The 14,614-nt window shown below is 50.9% G+C and overlaps 1 protein-coding gene across 1 annotated transcript in view; it reads left to right on the top strand.

Moving 5' to 3' along the window:
• CPD (carboxypeptidase D) overlaps positions 1-14,614 on the top strand; it is a 750,705-nt gene that overhangs the window by 246,406 nt on the left and 489,685 nt on the right. Inside the window, exon 6 of the mRNA XM_069615245.1 lies at positions 6,552-6,743. Coding sequence (XP_069471346.1) covers positions 6,552-6,743 — 192 coding nt within the window. The remainder of the gene's footprint in view (positions 1-6,551; positions 6,744-14,614) is intronic.

The raw sequence follows: 14,614 nt of genomic DNA, 5'->3' as shown, positions 1-14,614 counted from the left end.
CGTCGTGCTCCCATCTGGCTTTCAGGCTGATCAGTTCAGGCGTGGCAAAGGATGTGATCACATTGTACATAGTTGAAGTGACTTCATTTTATTTGGTCCTGGACAATGTTGCGCTCCAGCGGGGTGCACTCTGGCATATCGCTGATGATTTGCCAGTGGGCTTTCAGCGCATTTTTCAGTTGAGTATAATGGTACTCCTCAGAGTGTGGAAGGGCGAATTCAGAGTGCAGTGTTTCAAACGGGGCCAGTGTCCCTTCCCTTATTACGTCTCCAAATCTGGTGATACCACTCTGGGCCCATGCGGGCCATTTAGGCAGCTTCTGTGTTTCGGGGAGAAGACTATTGTTCCACAGAGGTTGGGCTAGTCAGTTTCGCATCCCATTCTATGTAGCAATGTGCTTTGGCCCAAATCCGTGTGATATGGGTTTCCATGTTGAGAGCTGGTGTGCGGCACCGGCCATGATACAGAAGTTCAAGGGGTGACATTGCGCTGTGAGTGTTGATTCTTTTGATGTGCGGCAGGTTCCTGTCCCCGTGGAGCATGTCATTCACCACCGCCATCTGGCTGGCCCAGTAATAAGTCTGCAATCTAGGCAATAGACGGACCTTTGAAGAGTAGAGAGAGCAATCCGCGGGTGACCTCCGCTCCACAGCAGCTTACGAAGGATGCGGTCTATTTTAAGGAATTCATGATGTGGGATGTGCAGCGGTGCATTTTGCAGGATATACCGAAACATGGGAAGTGCGATCATTTTGAATAGGGCAGCGCTGCCCATCAGTGTTAGTGGCAGGGAGATTCAATGGCCAGTGTCCTCTGCAAATCTCGTCACAGCTGGGTGGAGGTTCAGTACTGTGTAATCTTTAAGACACTTCGTGATGTTTACCCCCAGGTATTTGAACTGTTCTGTCACGATTTGGTAGGGGCAGTCCACGGGACATGTGTCGGCCATGCTACCTATGGGGAATAGGATGGATTTCGCCCAGTTCATGCGTAGGCCACTGAAGGCGCCGTATCTCTTCAGCATTTGTGTAACTCTGTGGCAGGAGTTGCGTGGGTCTTTCAAGTAGATAAGGTCATTCGCATAAAGTGAGACTCTGTCCTCCCATGTCTCCGACCAACGGAAGCCCTCCCAGAGTGGTGTGCCTCGTAGGAGGATAGCCAGGGGTTCGATTGCGAAGATCATGGCTGACAGGGGACAGCCCTGCCTAGTGCCTCTGCCCAGACTGAAAGGGTCCGATTGCCAGCCATTAACCGTGGTCCTGGCCATCGGGCAACTATACAGTAATTGCACCCAGTTCATAAAGTTCGTGCCAGATCCCATGTGCCCCATTATGTCCCAGATGGCCTCCCATCTTACCGAATCGAAAGCCTTTTTTCGAAATCGATAGCCAGCAAAGCCAGCGGTCCTAGTATGCGGTCGGCTTTTTCCAGTGCTGCATGCAGTCTGTGGAGGTTCATGCGCGTCGATCTCTGGGGCATGAAGCCGCATTGGTCCGGATGGATCAGGGAGGGAATCACCTGTTGCAATCGGTCTGCCAGTATCTTAGCACGAATTTTGGTTTTGCTGTTGATAAGTGAAATTAGCCTATAAGAACTGCAGTTGTCAGGGGGTTTGTCCGGTTTGGGTAATACTATTATTGTAGCTTCTCTCTGGTCTGGAGATAGGATGCCCCGTTCTCTTGCATGTTGGTACATTCGCAGTAGGTGTGGGGCGATTACGTTAGTTCCCACCTTTTGCCACAGTTCGATCGGGAAGCCATTTGGGCCTGGGGACTTGCCGGTCTGGAGGGCAGACATAGCACATGACACCTCATCTTCCGTTATATCCCTCTCCAGCAATTCTTGTTGTGTTTTGTTTAAAGTGGGGAAATTGATTTTATCTATAATTGACGTGTTTATGTGGGTGGTGGGTGTCTTATAGAGCTCAGCGTAATAATCAGCGAAACCTTGCGTTATGTCTTGATCTGACATTAGTGGACCTGTGCTCCATGTCCTGTAGCTGACGAACATGGCTGCGTCCCTGCTCCTTACATTCCAGCCACGCTAGCATTTTACCAGCTTTATCGCCCGTTTCATATACCCGTGGCCGCATTGCAGTGTGTGTGTGCCTGGCATTGTCTAGTGCTGTGTTTTGGAGCAGCTTCTGTGCTTTGGGTAAGGCTCGATTTGTCTCGGGTGTGTCTTGGGTGATGTGCGTTTCCTCTGCCAGTTGTACCTGTTCCGCTTCGTGTACCTTAAGTAGATGCTGTTTCCTATGTGCGATCATCCATGAGATGAGTCCCCCCCTCCCCCCTTAGTACTTCTTTGTATGCCTCCCATAGTGATTCAGGGTCTGATGCGTACTCTGTGTTTAACTCGAAATAAGTTTCGGTTGATTCTTGGAGCTTGGCTATCTGGTCCGGGTTACCCAAATAGTAATTATTCAGATGCCAGCTAGGCGGGGGGGTCGGTCTGGAAGTTGAGTGTCAGCGCCAATGGGGAGTGGTCAGAAATGCCCCTGGGAAGTAGATATGCTTCTTGTGCTCTGTGTAAGTCAGTTGATGGGAGAAAGAAGTAATCCAGTCTGGAAAGTGAGGCGTGAGCCCCAGAATGAAAGCAATATTCCCTGGAGTCGGGGTGGAGATCTCTCCATACATCACACAAGCCTAGAGCGTTCGTAAATGTGGCAAATTTGGTAGGTATACTGGGGTTTCTATTGTGCTAGTGTGAGCGGTCCTGGGTTGTGTCCAAGACTTCATTAAGGTCTCCTCCTATTATCGTAATGTTAGGTGTCTTCTGTGATCTGGGGGAAGATGTCGGTGAGTAGTGGCGTTAGTAGAGTGGGTGGTGCGTAGATAGCGAGCAATGTGATGGAGTTTTCCCAGAGCGTGCCTGTCGCATATATATACCTGCCTCCGGTGTCCTGTGTTACTGTGTTCAAGTGGAAGGGGAGGTTTTTGTGTATCAATATCATGACACCCCGTGAGCCCATCGTGAAGCCTGCATGGAGTGAGAGCCTGTAGTTTGTACGTTTTGAATGGAGAGCATTCTATACCCGCAAGGTGTGTTTCAGACAGAAAAGCTACATCTGGTGCGTGCCTATTCAAGTATTGTCCTACCAATCGGCGTTTGATTGCATTGCTGAGTTCGTTGACATTCCAAGTCATAAGTTTGAGCGTTCTGGCTTTGCTGGCCTTAGTATTACTTGATGACATGTCTGACTATGGACGAGAAAGTGTCTGCTACTGATGGCGACCCCAGGCGCTGGGCTACTGTGCGTTCATTAGCTGTTACCCCCTTATTTGACTTTAATATGTTTTGTGCTTGACTGGTCCTTTTCATAACTAAACCCAACAAACCCATAACCTCCCACCCTATACTCCTCCCAACTAGAAGCATCGGTCGCCCGAACATAAAAACTAAGTTGTCAACCGGACAACTCACATAGAACAAGCTAAATAAGAAGTTCAGGTGGCTCCCCCTTGAGAAATGCAGCTAGTGGGGGATTGCCACTACTAGTCCTGGCGTGGATTGTATTTGTCAGGAGAGGGGACCCTCTAATGTGCGGGTACGAGGCGTTCCCGCGACCTTATTTAGCAAGTGTGAGATGCCTTGGATTGGGTGTTGAGGTGTGGTGCATCTGGGGCGATGATTCAGTTCATCTTTAGTGCGGAGTATCGGGGCTCCGAAGGGGGCCAAGGCAGGGGTCATCCCCCTACATCTTCTGGTGGGACTTGAACCGGTGGCTGTCGGGGCGCACGCTGTTGGTCAGGTGGTGGTCTGTGATTCCTTCCCCTCCTGCTACGGGAGGCCGACCAGTCTCCTATGTGTTGTTCAGCCCAGCACCATGCTTCTTTGGGGTCGTTAAAGTGGACTGTAGTCCCTTTGTGGTAGATCTTGAGCTGTGCGGGAAAGAGCGGACCGTATTTCACGCCCATTGTTTGCAATTGCTTTTTAAGGTGGTGAAAGGATTGTCTTGCTTTCTGCACTTCCCTGGTATAATCGGGGAAGAAGGCGATTTTGAAACCGTTGAAGGTTATCGTGCCCTTGGCACCTGCGTGTTGCAATCATGCGTCTCGGTCCCTGAAATTTAGGAACCTTGCTTTAAATGTACGTGGGGGTGCCCCTGGTACCGGTCTGCCCGATGGCATTCTGTGTGCTCTCTCTATAGAAAATAACATGGAAAAAGAGTCTGGGTCGAACAGGTGGGTGAGCATCTGCTCCAGAAACAGTTCCATGCAGGGGCCTTCTGCTTTCTCGGGAATGCTGAGTATGCGCACATTATTGCATCTAGATCTACCTTCTCCATCTTCAATTCTGTCCTCGAGCACCTTGAGTTTGGATGCAACGTGCTGAAGTTGTTGTTGTGTTGCATGTTGTGAATCCCATCTTCTGTGGTGGAGATGCGTTGTTTGGCCTCCCCGGTACGCGCTGTTAACTTTTGGAGGTTGTGCCTGAGGAGGGACACATCCATGTTTATTCCGTCCATTTTCTGTTCCATGGACGTGCGGGACTCCGCTATAGCAGCCATCACATCTTTCAGGGAGATCACATTGTCTGTCTCTGCTTCCTCCGAGGATAGCGAGTGGAGGTCAGGAGCCTGCGGCGGAGGAATGGTGTATTGGTCCATACTGCTTTGGATGGGGAGCCTTTTGGATCTGTCCTTCCCCATGATTCTTATTGCGTCTTGTGGCAGTGGGCCTTGTGCGGAGATCCCTTTGTCGCAGCTGACTAGCGATTTGTTTAGTCCACACACTTCTTTGCGAACTGCTGGCAGTGGGATATGTTGGGGTCCACTGCTGCTTAGGGACTGGTTATGACCCACGTGGCCGGCCCGGTACCGGTGTACCTTGCTCCTCCGATCTGGCACCCTCGTGGTGGTGTTCTCGATTCTTGGCTGTCGGCTTTCGGGAGTTTGGCGGAATGAGGACTTGTGCACTGCTTCTGCGCCTTTTTGGGGGGGTGGCTCCCACTGGGTCTTCCTCTTGAGTGGCCGGCCCGCGGGGCACCCTGTCTCCTCACCGCCGAGCTCTTGGGGCTGTAGTTACCACACTAGGTCCACCCACCGTGAGAGGGTGCGACCCGCCTTGCTGTCCTGGCTGGTCTAGCTGTTAGGCTGCCGGGTACCACCGCCTGTTCCCCGGACCGCCCGCTTGTTTCTAGGGCTCACTGCAGGGTTATCATCCCCTTACCTCAGGCAATGTAGCTGTTTCAGTGAGGATTACTCCGCTTGCAGTCTCCCCCTGGCAGGAGCATCCGCCTTCACCTCGCGCAGGCGTGCTCCTGGGGTGGTGTGAGTGCTGCTTTCCTCTGCGCCTCTGCTGCGCCCCGTCGTCAAGCCCAGCTGTTGGAGGGCTCTCACGCCCACGCACATGCCGTGTCCCGGCTACCACCCGGTGCAGTCCTCCAGGCCTCGCTCTTGGGATGGCGTGTGTGTGCGCTGCTCTCCTCTGGGCCTCCGCCACGCCCAGCTGTTGGTGGGCACACATGCCCTCACGTAGGCGGCACCCCGGCTGCCACATGGTGCTGGCCTCCAGGCCCCGCTCCTGGGGTGGTGTGCGCTGCTCTCCGACCGGCCTCTGTCAGGCCCAGCTGTCGGTGGGCTCTCACGCCCCAGAACACCGCAGGTCACCAGGTCAGTGCGCCCGTCTCCGCTCGTTACTCTGCTTCACCAGCAGTCCCGGCCACAGCTCCGCGCACAGGGAGTGCGTGCTCACCCTCCACCAGTGCCGACTGTAGGACACGGTCAACCGGACCCAGGGCGAAGCCCGCCCACGGAGGCGCGCTGAGTTTTCGTTCTGTCGGCAGGCTGGCTGGAATCTGCCCGCGAGCTGGGGGTCAGTCCCCAACGCCGACAGCAGGCAGGCGGCGGGCGCAGCTCCGCCGCGATGCAGCTTTGCCTCACGGTTTCAGTGTGTTCTAATATAGCCGTGGGCGGCCATCTTGAAGGCGGGCTGGTTGGCGCCCTTTCAGCGGTCTTCTTGCTCCCAGCTCCATGGTTCAGCTGCGGTTTCAGCTGCTGACTACCCCTCTTATGCATGGGGATGTCCGACACCCATCAGGGGTGTTTTTAGTCCGATATTGTACAGGAATCAGCCTTTTTTTCCAGGATGTGTTTAGCGTTCGCGGTAGCCGGAGAGACTCACGTCTTTCCCATCGCGCCGCTGGAGATGCTTGAACGTTATTGAACAGAGGCAATCTGTTCGGTGGGTATTGTTAATTGAAAAGTTTGTAACTTCCTCTAGAACATCAGAAAACCTGGCAGGCCCGGAATCCAATCTAGTCTACAAGGGTGGAGTTCACAAAGCGGAGGTGAAGGGAAAGGTTTAAAAAAAAAAAATAAAGGTAAATCTGACTTCTTTAAAGGTGGCCGCCTCTGTGAGCAATCCTCTGTGACTAAGAAGTGTTTGACACTTGCCATATTCCTTGTGCTGCTTACAGCTGGTTTATGCTTGTGTATAGAAGGTTTAGTATTTCTGTGGACATGCATCAAACTGTTACGTGTAAACCTTCTTGCCAATGGTAACCATGAGTGCGATGTGAATTTCAGTATGTGTTTATATGTTTGCAGGTGAGCCAGAGTTCAAATACATCGGGAACATGCATGGCAATGAAGTGGTGGGACGGGAGCTGCTCCTCAACCTCATTGAATACCTCTGCAAGAACTTTGGGAGCAACCCCGAAGTCACAGACTTGATCCGAAACACTCGCATACACATCATGCCCTCCATGAACCCGGATGGATATGAGAAAGCGCAAGAAGGTAACTGGGATTGCAAACTGTGGTGACCACATGCTTGCAAGGCGAGCTATGGGTTTGAAGATTACGTGTCAGTCTTGTTAACACATTTTGTACGGGTGTAGTGACAAAATGCAATAAAAAAGGGAAAGTGTTTCAAAACGACTCTTTGCCGAAGGTTCGAAACTGCTCTGTGCAACTGTCCCTTTTTCCAGTACTCTTCCAGAGGTGCAACAATTGTGTGCCGCTTTCTCAATGAAATTGAGATGAGGTGGAGCAACTAATGTTAGTTTGTGGCCCAGGTTAACATTGAAGTCCACAAAGTGCGGCTCATTTATCCAAATTGCTTTATTTTTACTGGCTATATTTTATTTACTGCCTCCAAACGTCTTAGGCCCTTTGAATGGGGTCTGGGCAATTGTGGGTAGTTACTGGAATTATCGTCTTGAAAGTAAAGGCATGCCTCAGGGAGGGGTTGCAATCTGGTCTAGTGACCTGAATTTTGGTCCAGGTTTGTTCCCCATTTGCACACATTTCCTGCCTCAGTTTTTAGAGAGGGTTCATGCTAGCTGGTACTTATAAAAAAAAAAAACATTTTTTAATTCATGTTGGCTTGGCGGTGCAACATTTGAGATCCTTTAAAGGCAATCTTTTTTTTTTATCAATGAAAGATATAAGCACATTTTACATACAAAATAAATGTTTATATTTTTTGTATTCGCCAATATGTACATTCAAACAAGGTTTACCTACAAAACAAACTTTCAATAACTGAACACATTTATAAAAATATAAGATATGACCCCATTCTCAAATAAAAACGGTACCTTGAAAGAAAGCCATCTAAAAGATAATAAAATGTGTTTAGATGACTTCTCTTCTGATGTATTTTCAGAGTTGGACCTGAGGGAGGGTTGTGGGAGGCCACTGTGTTATAGTGTACAGGGTTTAAACACTTGGGTCTAATCAAACTCTTATCAACTTAGTGATCTGAGCAGTAAAGCTTAGACTTCAGGTTTAGTGGGGTTTGTGAAGTGGTATAATGAGACACACGCCAAGCCCTCAAATAAACACAGTTAGGAGTACTGTGTTGAATCCAATGGAGTAATCACTGATTACCCAGAGGTGACCACCTCCCATGTGGCAAGGGGACGGCAGCCACTACCTGATCCTGGCCTTGGGGGAAGTTATATGAAGGAGGATCACATGGAAGGAGACAACTACCTGGGAGAGGTTTTGCCTCCATTGGTCAAGTGCAGTCTCCTCCCACCCCCTTTTCCATGAGGTGGAAGCCTAGCTGGAATGACAACAGGCCACCCAAAGCAGCTCAGGACCCCGGGGCGTTCCGACAAGCACGCCAGCATGCATTTGAGAAATTACTGATGATGAAAAGAGCATAGGAAGAATATCTGAATACAGTCAAGACAAAGTATTATCACAATACCCAATAAGAATGTTTATAAGCAGACAAGACACAGTGCCAAGAGAAACCTCAACCCAATACAGGGGCATGAGATATGATAAGGCATTTATAACGCGCCTATTCACAAGTGTGCAAGAGAAGTTTGAGCAAGTGCTACCTTTTGGCAAATGTACCAAGTACCTCACGGAATAAGACATTTTCTTGTAACCAAGGAACTGTGAATCGATTCAGAAAAGTCCTAGCAGGCAAGTACATCAGGCAATTGAGACTATGTAAAGATTCCTGGCAGGAGAGTATAGCAAGGAATCTGAATGTAACTATAAGAGAAATCCTGGCCAGCGAGTATACCAGGTAATTGATTAAAGAAACCATAAGGAAAACCTGTTAGGAGAGTATACCAGGTGGATGACCTTGAAAGAAGATTCCTGGCAGGGAAGTACACCAGGCAATCTACATAGTTGATGGAATAAATCTTAGGAAAGGCTGTTACAAAACCTGTGATTTAAACAAGAACTTGTGATTCCAGTGAAGAAACAAAGGAACTGTTGATTAAAGTGGAACTTTTACCATTCTATTTAAGAATCCAGGGGAACGGAACCACCCCTGTATCCAAGGGTCTTTGCCTTGGAGAACATTTCTGTTGGAGTTGTCATTACATTTTTGGCTTTGGACACTTTTTTACCAACAAGAAAAAGGTATTTCCTTACACCTTTTGTTTTGTTTTAGTACGGTCAAGATAGAACGTTTTGGACACAAGGACAGATTTTCATTCAACTGACCTCCTGTCCTAGACAGATCTTTAGTTTTGATTTTGAGGTTCTCCAGCATGGGGTCTAGCATGGATTCACATTCCAGAAGATCTTTTACGCCTTCCCCAGCGTGGACATGGCCCAGGACAAGGGAAGCATGACGCCTGTTGGATCCAAACTGTACAGGAGCTGCCCTGGATGCGGGCTTCAGAACGTCTTCGAGGATGAGCACTCTCAATGCCTCTACTGCCTTCACAATGACAAATCGAACGTGGAGAAGGACTGTGCGTTTTGTAAGAACATGTCCAAACGGACGATGAAGGATCGTCGTACAACTGGCTGGAGGGGAAGAGCCCAGCAGCAGGTGAGAAGAGGAAGAAGTCCGAGCGGTCTTCTAAGACCATTGAGGGTGCTCCGGTGACGGGGGCCCAACAAAAGGCTAAGCACTGCGAGTCCGCGGGCACCGGGAGCACCGATCGGTCTGGCTCCTCGGCTGCTAGGCAGGGCGCATTATCACAGACGCCATCAACCACGAGCCAACGCTCTGGCTCGGGGAAGAGGTAATCTGAGAACCCGGATAAGCTTCGGGAGAAGTCCTGGTCGATCCGACAGATTCAGCCGAGGGGGAGCGAGGCAATGACCCTTTCCCCAAGATGAAGGCCTCAGGCACTCCCAAGGTCGTGAAGGCCCTGATTCACCCGGCTCCATCGAGGTAGTCGTAGCAGCCCTGGCGAAACCTTCCCCAGTGGAGACGACTTCAGGGGCTAGAGTTTCCCTGCCACCCCGGAGGGAAATCATCGTTTCTGCCTATCGAGAAGACCCCCGTGAAACCCCAGCAGGAGAAAGAGGGAGCGCGATAGCCTTAACGGACACGGATACTACCTCCTGAGGATGAGTTGGCGAGCATCCAAAGCATCCTGGACAAGAGGTTTGAGGAATCCAGGGCCCACGGGAAGGATCTCGATGAGGCAGACGAGGAGAGCAACGAGGGGGCCGACGAGGAAGATGGGACCGTGGAGGACCCCGCACCCCAACCGTCAGTCCCGTTGCAGCCGGTACCCTTACCGCAGGACAATTCAGGAGCTATCCTGATGGCGATACAGAACCTGTGCACAGAGATAAGGACAAGGATGCCCTTACCCATACAGGGTCCGGCATCAAACCCGGCTTGGTACCTGGCATGTTCGAGGATTTCCTCTCGGATCCCGGGGACCAGAGATGGCTTAGGGGGGAAGGTAATGTTGTGATTCCAGTCATCCCTTTCTTCCAGATGTTCCACATGGTACTCATTATTGGGTGGTCGCGTAGGCGTTTCGTGAGCTTTGCTCTGGGGACCCATAGCCACTCCGCGAGAGTAACGTGGACCAAAATATCATTATCCAGTTGGACCCATTGGAGGTCCTTTCTGTCGCGCAGATGTGGAATCAGGATTCTAAGTTGGGTTGCCTGGTAGTATCGTTTTATGTCCAGGAGGCCCACTCCCCCCCATTTCCTTCGGGAGTATCAGGATATCGTACGGTATCCGGGGTTTCTTTCCGTCCCACAGGAATTCCAGTATGGCCTTCTTGACCTGCTTGAAAAAGTGGTCGGGGATTGAGATGGGTAGGACCTGGAAGGAATATAGGAAGCACGGGAGGGTCACCATCTTGATGGCGTTTTAAGCGCCCCATCCAGGAGATTGTGAGGGATTTCCATTTCGCGAGGTCAGTTTTGAGAGCACTTGGGAATTGTGGGAAGTTTGCTTCGTAGAGCCGTTAGGTCTCTTGTTAGGTTGATCCCCAGGTATCTCAGTGTGGGGCCGCCGATGATCAGGCCAAGGCGTTCAAGCTCGTTCTGTTGCTCTGGGGACGGTTCGTGGAGCGGGAAGAGGGTGGATTTGGATTTGTTTATTTTGAAACCAGAGTGTCCCATAATCCTCAATGAGGCGTATTGCCCTTGGGATTGATGACAGTGGGTTTACTACATGGAGCAAGATGTTATCTGCCTACAAGGCTAGTTTATATTCTTTGCCATTCACCTGCATTCCTTCGATGGCGGTGTTTGCTTGGAGGGCTCGGGCGAGGGGTCCTAGGGAGAGTGCAAAAAGGATTGCTGAAAGGGGGCAGCCTTGTCTCGTTCCCCTCCTGAGAGGAAACCAGCAGGAGTACTGGGCGTTCACCGCTACAGAGGCTCTTGGGGCTGTATAGACAGCCTTGATCGCTTGTCGAAAAGTGGGTGCCAGGCCTATTTGCTTCAGCGTGGCCTCCAAGAAGTGCCATTTGACTCTGTCGAACGCTTTCTCAGCATCGATCGAAAACAGTGCTGGCATGTTCGGCGAAGTTCTGGCCTCATGTATGAGGTGGAGGGTCTTGCGGGTGGAGTCTGCGCCTTGCCTGCCGAAGATGAAGTCAACTTGGTTGTTGTGGATTATTGTGGGCATGTGTGACTCTAGCCGTGCGGTGAGAACCCTCGTATAGATTTTGGCGTCGATATTTAGGAGCGACATTGGCCGGTAGGAGGCACATTGCTTGGGGTCCTTTCCTTCTTTGGGGATCACTGTTATTAGCACTTCAGAGAAGGATTCGGGTGCCACACCAGTGCTGAGGATGTTGTTGAAGAGGTCGACCATGAACGGGAGCAGGGCATTCTAGAAGGTTTTGTAGAACCCTGCTGTGTATCCGTCGTTTCCCGGTGCTTTCCCCATTGGGAGTCTTTCGAAGGGATTGTGTTCTCAGACGTATTCCTTATCTTTGATAATACGTTTCCAGCTTGCTGGCCTCGGAAATTTTTTCTGTAGAGGGTGCTGCGCGTCGACGTCCGCCGAGTCGATGTCCCTCGACGGCCACCGTATCGGCGCCGACGTCACCAAGCACATAAATACACGCCCTGCGTCCGTTGCGGAGTTCAGTTTTTCCGCGCTTCGTGGGGCCTTGGAACCTCGTTGCTCAGTTCAGTCAGGATAACTCTATATCTACTCGAATAATACCTACTCGTTCTCGATGGCATCTTCATCGGAACCGATGACGCCGCGATCCGACTTCAAGAAATGTCGAGACTGCGGTAAAATAATTTCGATAACGGATCCACACAGGATCTGCTTGTGGTGCTTGGGAGCCGAGCACCATTGTTCGGAGTGTGAGGATTGCATGTCCATGACGGCGAAAGCCTTGAAGGAGCGCAAGGGGAAGCTCGAGAGAGGTAAAAACCTCCTTGAAGGTTTCTTCGGCTGAGTCGAGGCATTCGTCTCCTCGCAGTCAAACATTCCCATTCTAGATCTCGAAGTAGCTCCCACCATTCGTCGAGATCAAGATACTCAGAGACGTCGAAGATCCCCTTCCTCGTCTATTGTTTCCCCAGAAAGGGTCTCCTGTCCCATAAAACACAGCTCTCAGGCTGAGTGGGAGGAATTCAGAAAGAAATTGTTAAGCGTCTTCGAGAAAGCGACCTCGACCCCCTCGAAGACAGCTGAGGGTGATACCCCGGGTGAAAAACCCAAAAAATCACAATGCCGCGAGTCGCAGCACCCGGCGAAACATTCCACCCGAGAGAACCACGAGCCATCGGGTAAGAAGGCACCATCTTCGTCGTCGAAGATTCCTTCGACGCATGGATCGGCGCCATTGACGCCGTTGTCGAAGGGTTCCTCGACGCATCGGTTGATCGACTCTACGCCGACATCGACGCCGATGAAAGAGAAGAACAAGGATACTCCACAGCCAACGGTGATCCCAAAGGCCTCCGGCACGACGCCGAGACCGTCATCGACGTCCTCGAGTAGGATCCCGATCCTCTCGAGTTCTTTCGAGACCCCTTCCAGTTTTCTCGACGCCGTTCTCGGCGCCTTCGAAGCCTGTCACATCGGCGTCGACGACATCGACGTTTTCTCGCCCAATAATGACGAGTTTGGCTCCTTCTGCCTTAGAGATGGGTTTTACACCATTTCAGAGGTCAGAGTACCCTGGACTATCTTCAATTTATGAAGAGGGGGAAGATTCTGACCAGGAAACATTTAGGTTAGAGGACCACACTGCCTATTTCAGAGGATTTCACCTCTGAGGAAAGCAGGTTGAAGGACCTACAGGAGTCACTACATGAGGCAAGTGGGCTGGACACTTCCTCAGAAGTGGAATTTGTTAAGCCAGATCCAGGGGAACATGCCGAAACACCCTATAGAGAATTATTGAATTTATGGTTGGTCCTTTTTTTCAACAGGATGACCTAACAGACATATTAGACAGAGGTCCACAGGAGGACCCTGTGGTCCCCTTCCATGCAGCCTTACAAAGGAAGTATAGGGTAGCGGCTGCTGACCCTGAATACTTATCAAAACACCCGACTCCAGAGAGCCTGGTGGTTCAAGCGTCAACTTCATCTAGCAGTAGGACCGCTTACCCTACTGTCCCACAGGATAGAGATGACAAGAGGTACGATTCTATGGCAAAGAAAGTCTTCTCTGCTTGTAGTCTGGCGTTGAAGTCCATCAACGCCACCTGTACGCTCGCCAGGTTCAGTCAAACACTGTGGGAGTGTGCTTCATCAACGGCTGATTGAATACCCGAAGGAGAGGAAAAGGAAGCCTTCCTTAACATTATTAAAGATGGCAAAGATGCCATGTGCGAATCACTTCAAACTGGCATCGATTCCGCTGACAGTATCAGCAGGGCCATGGCGGCAAGTACAACCATCCGCAGGCATGCGTGGTTGCGAAAGTCGGGCTTTGCTCCAGATGTACAGGCCAGACTTTTGAATATGCCCTTTGACGGCTTTTCACTATTCGGAAAAAAGGCTGATGACAGTCTGGAAAAGTTAGACTTCTAAAGCAGCAGCAGAATCTTTAGGAGCTGCTATCCGCCAACCTTCTTTTCGCCCTTCAGGAACCTCTGGAAGAGGAAAGTCCTTTCGCTATTATTCCGCATTCGGGAAAGGCAGAGGACAGCCAGCTCAAAGAGGCCAAAGGAGATCCACCCGTGGTGGACGGGTCAAAGGTACTAAGGCCGCCGCAGCAGCAGCAGGTGCCTCTTTGCCCTCGGCATCTGCATCAGCCGCCCCCAAACCACTCTGAGGCCTTTCCGCACAATACACCTGTAGGGGGCAGGTTAACTCACCATCTGACGGAATGGCAACCTATAACGTCAGATGCTTGGGCATTGGACACAGTTGCCCAGGGTTACTGCCTACCCTTTCTACACATCCCTCAGAGTCATCCACCGGGGAACAGCTCTCTAAAAGTTCCAGATCCGCTCCTCTTGCAGGAAATTATAGACCTGCTAGAGAAAGATGCCATAGAAGCGGTACCTGTAGCGGACAGGAACAAGGGCTGGTACTCCCCCCCCCCCCCCCCCCTCCTTTCTCATACCAAAGAAGGACGGAGGACTGAGACCCATCCTGGAATTGAATAAGTTCCTCAGGAAGGACAAGTCAACATGGTAACTCTCAGATCCTTCAGGCCCTCCAGCTCCAGGACTGGTTGGTATCTCTGGACCTTCAGGACGCTTATTTCCATGTGCCAATCCATCTCAAACACAGGAAATACCTGAGGTTCGCAATTGGCGACTCTCATTATCAATTTCGAGTTCTGCCATTTGGGCTGACCTCCGCCCCGATGGTCTTCACCAAGCTGATGTCGGTAGTGGCGGCGAGTTTAAGGAGGGAAGGGATCCACGTCTACCCCTACCTGGACGATTGGCTGATCAGGGCTTTATCTTCGAAACAGGCCCAGGCCCAGCTAGATTATGTTTGCCACT

This window comes from Ambystoma mexicanum, chromosome 9 (assembly GCF_040938575.1).
Source record: "Ambystoma mexicanum isolate Mex_15411 chromosome 9, UKY_AmexF1_1, whole genome shotgun sequence".
Lineage (NCBI taxonomy): Eukaryota > Metazoa > Chordata > Amphibia > Caudata > Ambystomatidae > Ambystoma > Ambystoma mexicanum.
Note: the sequence above shows the minus strand (reverse complement) of the source record. Positions and strands in the feature narration are given on the sequence as shown.